General features: G+C 43.3%; 1 protein-coding gene across 1 annotated transcript; it reads right to left on the bottom strand.

The window, feature by feature from the left end:
• Positions 1 to 6,007: 6,007 nt before the first annotated feature.
• On the bottom strand, positions 6,008 to 7,780 carry LOC147903306 (small ribosomal subunit protein eS27y-like). The gene is made up of 4 exons (XM_087372472.1): positions 7,630 to 7,780; positions 6,683 to 6,784; positions 6,511 to 6,539; positions 6,008 to 6,415 (listed from the first exon to the last, which is right to left on the bottom strand). The coding sequence occupies exons 1-4, from the start codon at positions 7,630 to 7,632 to the stop codon at positions 6,289 to 6,291; spliced, it is 261 nt and encodes an 86-aa protein (XP_087228598.1). The 5' UTR covers positions 7,633 to 7,780; the 3' UTR covers positions 6,008 to 6,288.
• Positions 7,781 to 8,027: the final 247 nt, after the last annotated feature.

Below are 8,027 nucleotides of genomic sequence, written 5' to 3'. Positions count from 1 at the left end.
GCAAATGATTTCGACGGAAGAAATATAAATCAAAGCCCACAAAAAAATGTATTCAGATTATGCAAAGAGAAGCATCTGAAGAAGTGGAGAATCGTGACATTGAAGGTACTAGGAAGAAGTGCATGAATGGGTGTTTAAAAGTAGTGGGATTTTTTGGTGTCATTGTTTAAAATAACTAAAAATTTACCTTTTCATTTAAGGATAATACAGCAAGTCTAAGCTCTTCCAAAATCCAAACCATAGAATATAAGGAGATGAAGCATGGAAAAAAAGCATTGATTGTAGAATCCATGTAGAGACGAAGGGCCAAAGAATTCATACTGTTTGGTGATCACAAAGTGGCTTTTCCTAAAGATTTGACATTTGGTATGTCAATGAGTAGAAAACATATTTGCCTCAAGCATGTAGACTTGTTTCCCACAATTGCAATTGGATGTATTAGAAATGCATTGCAGGTATGTCCAGACTACACATCATCCATCCATACAAGAACCCTTCCTAAATCTACTTGTTCTTTTCATTCAACCTAGAAGGTATCAAAGAGACATAATTGAAATGCCTATATTTTCTTTGTCTATGTTGAAAAAAAATTAAAGAAAAAGAAGTCTTAGTGGACTATTGAGAAAGTGGGCTGCCCTCACACAACACTTACAAATGGATAAGACTGTACATGTTTTAAAGCTATCATTAGTTGGTGCAACTTCATTTTGGATTGGAGCTCGTCGAGCATGGCTTTTGGATGAGAGTTGCCCAAGCGATCCCTCCTGTTGTATGCGTGTGGCTCCTACAAGAAAAAGCTATGCTCACGCTGAGAGAGGGCTAAAGAGACGACGGTATAGTATGCTTGAGGTTTTGGAGGAGGTGCAAATGAGTGACAAGACGAGCGAGCCGACCCTGCTCCCAACTCTACCGGCTTGCGAATGAGTTGCTGGAATGCCCTTACGAAAAAGTACTTTGATGCCTTTTGGTTACTTAGTGGTGACTGGAATATGTCAGTGGATGCTCGAGATCAGGCATGCCAAAGCAAATGTTACGGGGAAGGAGCATGAGGCCCGGGAAACGTTATGCTTGACATGGGGTCTTTCGAGGTACACATGGAATAATCGAAGGAACAGGATGGAGTTTAAGGCCGGTCGCTTGGATAGGTTCTACTACGCCAATGAGGGGTGGTGGATGAAGCCTCCAATGGGAAGGGGGGCTAATTTCCAGTTCGGGGATTTCTGACCATGCTCCCATAAGGCGGTCGTTTTCTTTCCCCCTAACTATTGATCGGTCTCTTGATATACCATTCAGATTTGATAATGGCTAGTTGCAGAGTAAGGAGTTCTGCTCACAAATCAAGACGGTGTGGAGAGAAAGAACTCATGTTGTGGTAGATCCTTGCTCTAGGTGGGATGCTGGTGTACGTGGGCTTCTCAACTTTGCTAAGAGCTGGGCCAAGAAAGAAAGAGACATATCTCGCAATAATAACTCGATGCTCCTAGGGATTCGTGAGTGCCTTATGCAAGCAATACCTATGGATCCTCAAGACTCTTACCTTGCTACCTTGATGGTTGAATGTGATTTGGCTATCAAGGAACTAGAGCTGGCTAAGGTAGAAAGAGCTAGAATAAATAGTCATCAGGTTTGGCTGAATGTAGGGGACTGCCCCTCTAAATTGTTCTTTCAGGCTATGAAAAGGAAACACGTCAAGGAATCGATTGATCGAGTCCAAGATGAGAATGGGTGTGTAGTGACTAGGTTTTGGCAAATAGCTAAAGTGTTTAAGAAAGAGTTGGCTACGATTGTTGGCCCTCACTTGCCAACTGACAATAAATGGAAGGAAAATGTAGATCAGATTTTGGCTTCTGTCAGTGTTGGGGTTTCGGATGAGCAGAGATCAAAGTTAGCAAGTCAATTCTCGATACAAGAATTCGAGGATGCTCTTGGTCTCATGAAGAGAGAGGTCTCCTGGCCCTAATGGTCTCTCGGTAGAGTTTTTTAGGCATTTTTGGGAGCTGTTGAAAGTAGATTTTGTTGAGATGGCTAATGCTTCAGTGGATCGAGGCACCCTCTCTGAGGACATGAATGTTGGGTCGATGAAGCTATTCCCCAAGCGCCCGGATAGGTTAAGAGTTGGTGATTGGCGTCCTATCACTATGCTCAATGTCTCATACGAGATGATTGCCAAGGTCTTAGCTATCAGAATTCAAAGTGTGTATGCAACTGGTAGACAGAGAACAGAATGGTTTTATCAAAGGTCGCGACATCTTAGAAAACATCTTGAATGTCTCGTCAACGCTTGATTATGCCTTGGCATCAAGTCAGAGCATAAGGTCAGAAATGCCTAGCCTTGGGTGGAGACCTCGACAAGGCGTATGATCGAATCTTGTGGGACTTTATTCAGGTGGTTTTGGAGCACTTGGGGTTTGGGGCTGATCTGGTCAAAAAAGCATGTACCCTTTTTGGCAATGCCTCGACCATCTTGTGTTTAAATGGTGGTGTCGTTGGCAGATTTGAACTTCGTAGGTCGATTAGGCAAGGCTACCCACTGGCTCCCTTGCTTTTTGCCATCTGTACGATGCCGCTCATTCGCTCCATCAAGCAGGCTGTTGACCTGGGGAGGTTGAAGGGTGTCAGTCTGCCATCTAGGAAACAATTCTGTTTACAGATGTTTGCAGATGACCTATTGGCCATTGTGGAGGAGTCTAAACAGAGTGTTGACTCGTTACTTCAAGTCCTCCAATGCTTCTGTTTGGCCTCAGAATCGGTCTGTAGTCTTAACAAGTCTTATGCCTTGCGGGTGTCACTGGATGCCAGACCAGAGTGGGCTGCTTTGCTATCAGTTAAATGGATCTCTTGAGGCCAAATTATCAAAAATCTAGGGGCCCCGTTGGGCATTGGGATTTCCCTCCATCAACGGTTCGATTGGGTCAAAGAAAGGATCAAGCAAAAACTTCAATTGTGGAGTGGCTTACAGTTGGGCTGAAATGCCAAATCCCTAGTGGTGAAACATGTGGTGGCAGCCTCAACGGTGTATGTGGCGTGAGTGTTGAGATTTAGGCCTTCTCACAGGATGCTAAGAGCTTTTCTGTGGGCGGAGGAGGCAAGGGTTAGAAGGCTACATTATATTCCGTGGAATGCCCTTAAATCCCCTAAGAGTCTGGGTGGCCTAGCACTTCTTGATATCTCCTTGAGGAACTTGTCGTTGCTATTCAAATGGCTGCCTAAGTTCCTAAAAAGCACAACCCAATGGTCTGAGGTTCTCAGAGATTTTGTGGAGAAAGTGGGCAGTATTAGAACAGGCTCCTGGCAAAATCTGTTTGGGTTTGATAAGATATTGTCTAGGAGGCTCAAAGTTATTGGCGGGTATAGTGGGGGCCTGGAAGTCATCAATGCCTATCTTAAACTGGAAGGGAAGAGATGGCTTGAGAGGGGACTCCAACCTGTATGAGAACATCTGGTGGGGGTTGGCTACTGCAATAGAAGGGAAGCCTTTGGCCAAAGTTGATATTCAGAGTGCTAGGGCCCTGTATAAGAAGTGAGGTGTAGGTTCGACCTTTGAGACTGAAGGCAAGCTGTTTGGAAGCCACTAAATACTGTGGTGCAAGAGTTTCGACTTTCTGCAAGGGAAGCCCGATTCCTTTCGAGTGTGGTTGCGATTGTACCTCAATCCTGGCCGTCGAATTCATATCCCTCCTGTCTCTGGAGGGAAAACCATTGGAGAGTTGGTAGGACAATTCTGCCCAAGATCCCAACCAAGGTATGATATAGAGAGCTTTTGCTTAGGCAGATGGAACCCCATGACTTCAACGCAAATCTCATACGTGGTAGAGAGCGCGATTGGAGGAGCTTTGGAAATCTTCGCTTCCAAGAAAATTTAAATTTTTACTATGGAAGCTATAGCATGGACAACTGCGAATCAAAAGAAGGTTAACAAAATGGATACAACTGAATCCGCACAACCCTCTTTGTTGCTTGGCGTAGGAAAATATTCGACACTTGTTTTGGGATTGCCCCTTGATCCGCGAGCTGTGGATGAGGTTAGGGAGGGCTATCTACTTGAGAAGTTTAATGGTTGAATTTACGTTGGGAGCAAAATGGCGCCTGGTATTGTTGAGGGAAACTGTCTCTCATCAACTGTGGCCGACTGTTGGCATTTGTAGCAAGTTGCCTTGCTCATGGCTATCTAGTCAATGAGAAATCGGCTGATCTTTCGAGAGTCGAGGCTATGGGCGCTTAGGTTTCATATGCTGATTAGTGATTGCAAGGAGAACCTATGGGATCTAAGGAGGTTGATGGCCAAAGACTCCCTAGTAGGAGATATGCTCATGGAGATAGGTCTCAAGCTTTAGGGTAGGCTCCTAAAGCTTATGCAAGGTAAGCCCCGTGCGCTTGCCCCTTGAGTTGACCCATTTTCGTATAAGGTCTTCCTTTCGGGACTGACCATCCCTACAATTAATACAAGCCAGCATGTTCATTTTATTTATGTTAAAAATAAATAAATAAAATAAAATAAAAAACTATCATTAGTTAAACATTGTCAAGACTACACATCATCCATCCATCAAAGTATCCACCCTAAATCTACATGCTCTTTTCATTAGACCTTACATGTATCAAAGCAACTTTAAATGTACAAGCAACTTTTTTTTAAAGCCATAATTTGAAAGGAGATGTGTGATAAGAGTATAAGGAAAAAGAAAGTCTTGGTGCACTCGTGAGAGAAGGTATGTTGCCTTTAGGCAACACATACAAATGGATGAGATTTGCACATATTTTAGAACTATCTTTATTTAAAACATTCCTATACGACTTATCTTTTAGTTTTAGGTTCTTGATATTTCCAAAGGGAATGAAATGATCATGTAGCACCCTTGAACAACTTAGATTAGTGCAGGGCAGACTCCACTATGAGTTTTATTGGGCATTTCAAATAGTTGGAGGGAGGCGGCTGGCAGATTAAGGTAAGCTTCCTAAACAAATTAAATGAGTGAATATCCTAAGCTGTGTGCGAAAATTTTGTGCTCCCTCTTGAAACTTCTAGGCTTTCCCCCTCACCCTCTATTTATGTGTCGCCCCCCTCTCTTCATTTCAGTCCCTTCCTCTCGCTTTCTTTCTCACTCTGCATCATGCTATTACTCTAAACATTTGCACTAATCTCAATAGCACTCTGCATCACACTCCTGCTCTGCGAGCTGTGGATCTGCACTAGAGGAGCCCTGCCACACAGCTGATCGTCGGGTTGCAAACAGGGGAAGAGACAGCGGAAGCAAAGGAGCATGGAGCATGGTGACAGAAAGAAAAAGGGATGGTGTCGGAGGAAGATAGGGGAGGGGCGATAGGGGGAGGAGAGTATGGGAATGGAACGATTGAGAGGAGAAGAAGGCTCGAGCAGCAGCACAATATCAATCGACCACTGGCAAAGCTGGGCTGAGGATCCATAGGGGCATGGAGCGATTCTGTGTGGAATGGAGACAGATCGTGGATCTCTTGAAATTTTGTGCTGGGAATTTTCTATGAATAATTAGATTCAATATACCCTTGGTTCTGTGTGGAGATGGTGTTTATTTTGTGAGTTGTGAAATTTTGAATAGGAGTGTCTAAAGAACTATCAGAAGTCCACAAGATATCAAGTCATATAAGCTCATCTACACAAGAGCTTGCCATGGGCTGTAACTAGTTTGATTTTTCCAAATAACATATATCCAGGAAAGTACAACCACCATGCATAAGATGACAGACACTAAAACTGTACATTACTCCAAGCGATGTGAGCAAGATCAGATCTTCCCTTATCTAGGATCAACTAGCATTGATTATCACCTGAACACCCCATGAAGTAAAACACAATCAGCAGAGTAGCCAAAGATATTCTGGACCAAGTGATTACCTCAACAGAGTACCATTTAAGATGTCTAAACCATTGATCCTGAAAAGCAGAAGATATATTACTTTGCAAGAATTTCGACAAATTTCTCCTCAACCACATTACCTTATCTACACAGCTCAAGTTGAAGCCTCAAAATTGATATCAAAAACAGCTCACATTATATGTCAGCAGCTATGTGAATGGCAACGAACAAAGGCTGCAACTTAAACCACAATCAGAGATGTGGCCCTTACATAAACATGAAAGAAACACAGCAGCAGTCGACTGCAGGATGTTGTCTTGCTTTCGACTCCCCTCTCATTCAAGGGACAATGGATGTTTCAACCCTGGTAATCACTGGGAAGTGCTGCAATCATTGCCCCAGGATCCAAATGCACTTTGCTTACTGAAGCAATAAAACCTGGTACAAGATCTGGTCAGTCTCCCTTTTTCCTGAAGGAGCTTCCTTCGGTTAGGCGAGCACGTCCTCCTGTTGGCTGACATAAAACTGCAGAACAGCTACCGCAGAGAACAACAGTTTGGGAGTGACTGAATACCGTGGTACTGCAAACAAAGACAAATGAAATCAATTCCAACGACAGGGTAACAAAAATTTGCACTGATGCAATTAATAAATGGAAAAAGATCCATCCACTTACATGCTAAAGCACCCCTGACATTTCACATCCTGCAATTATAGCCCAAAATTGCATCAGCAAGTCAACAGAAAAAACAAACGTCCCAGTAAAATCATTAATTGTCTTAAGTGAGGGACCTTCATAGGCCAGAAAATGAAAGGCACAATCCATAAGACGAGGGTTTGAATATTACCATAAAAAACGAATTGGGAGACTGAACAAGGCGTTTTAGCTTGTGCTTCTTTTTCTCCAATTCTGCTGGAGGATGCAAAAGGTCAATATCATTTGAGAGAACCTGGAATGAAAATGACATCTAGGTTTAGTCAAGCGTAACAAAAACGACTACACATTAAATCATTACTTCTTCTTGAATGGCAATTAGGAGACGCTACGATTGGAGTACTCGGATGATAATTAAAAACCAAAGCTAAACTACGTTGCAGGAAAAAAATGATTGACAAAGGGAGCCTAAAATCACATCGGATGATAGCCAAATAGAGACCTCATTGTAAAGAAAGATAGATCTGCCTATTTTTCAGGCAAGAGAGTACCCAATTCTTTCTGACAGCGAAATAAGAAGCAAAATATTCTGAACAAGAAAAAGATTATGCTTATCTAGTGGTGCTCACAGTTAGACACCCGATGATCTCTCCCACACAACTACACTGATAGTAGAGAATCTCACACAGGAAACAGCTGCACTAGCCAAGCAGGTCATAGCATCCCCACACAGTTCAGTACCAGCGTCCTTAAATACTTTGATCCCTTGCTCAGTAACTTCAAACCGACAGCCCGAAACTAAGCACACGATACCTCTACCAGAACCTCTGCAGCTCCAAGACCTAAAACTATTATAATATCGTTTGTCTCCCGAAGTCAGCTCGAGCAGAGGTGGGCATATATGCTGTAAGCGTAAAGCTGTTGCCTTTATTACCGTATACAGTTGCCAATAAGCCAGGAAGCAGCTAGAGGAGAAAGACCGAGCAAGAGCGTCAGGTTTTTACCCAAATGGAGCTGGAAACTAGTCAAACGAGAGCAACGATATGAAGTGGGCGAAAGCTGACCGAGAAGACTCAAGACAGCAAGGAAACCAGCGAAAAGAAGACAGTATGGAAAGGAGAAAAGTGAGGAAGCACTAACCATGATCCGTGGAAGGCGGCGATGGAAAAGGGTGGAGAAGCTAGGGTTTTTGGGGGGGGGGCGGAGGAGAAGGGCACAGAAGGAGGAAGCAGCTGAAGGATGGGCAAAAAGAGGCTAAAAGGAAGAACCTGGTAGATGAAGAAGCAGATAAGAAGGCCTTCAGGCTTTACGCTCTCTTCTCGCCGTCGGATCTCCCATCATCATTTATCCCTACCGTTCAAAAAAACCCTAACCTTGCCCACCCAACCTCTCTTCTTTTTGTCTTGCTTTGGCAATTTTATTTCATTTTGTTTTGTGCAATTCATGAGATGGAAGGGCTGCTTAATCTGCCTGCTTTGTAAGTTGTAACACTCTTCTTGCTTATATATTGTCTACTTGCGACTTCAAGAACTCAACCA

The sequence above is a fragment of the Dipteris shenzhenensis genome, chromosome 3 (assembly GCF_047967505.1).
Source record: "Dipteris shenzhenensis isolate YYH24624 ecotype China chromosome 3, Dip_SZ_1.0, whole genome shotgun sequence".
Lineage (NCBI taxonomy): Eukaryota > Viridiplantae > Streptophyta > Polypodiopsida > Gleicheniales > Dipteridaceae > Dipteris > Dipteris shenzhenensis.
This window is presented reverse-complemented; position numbering and strand designations above follow the sequence as displayed.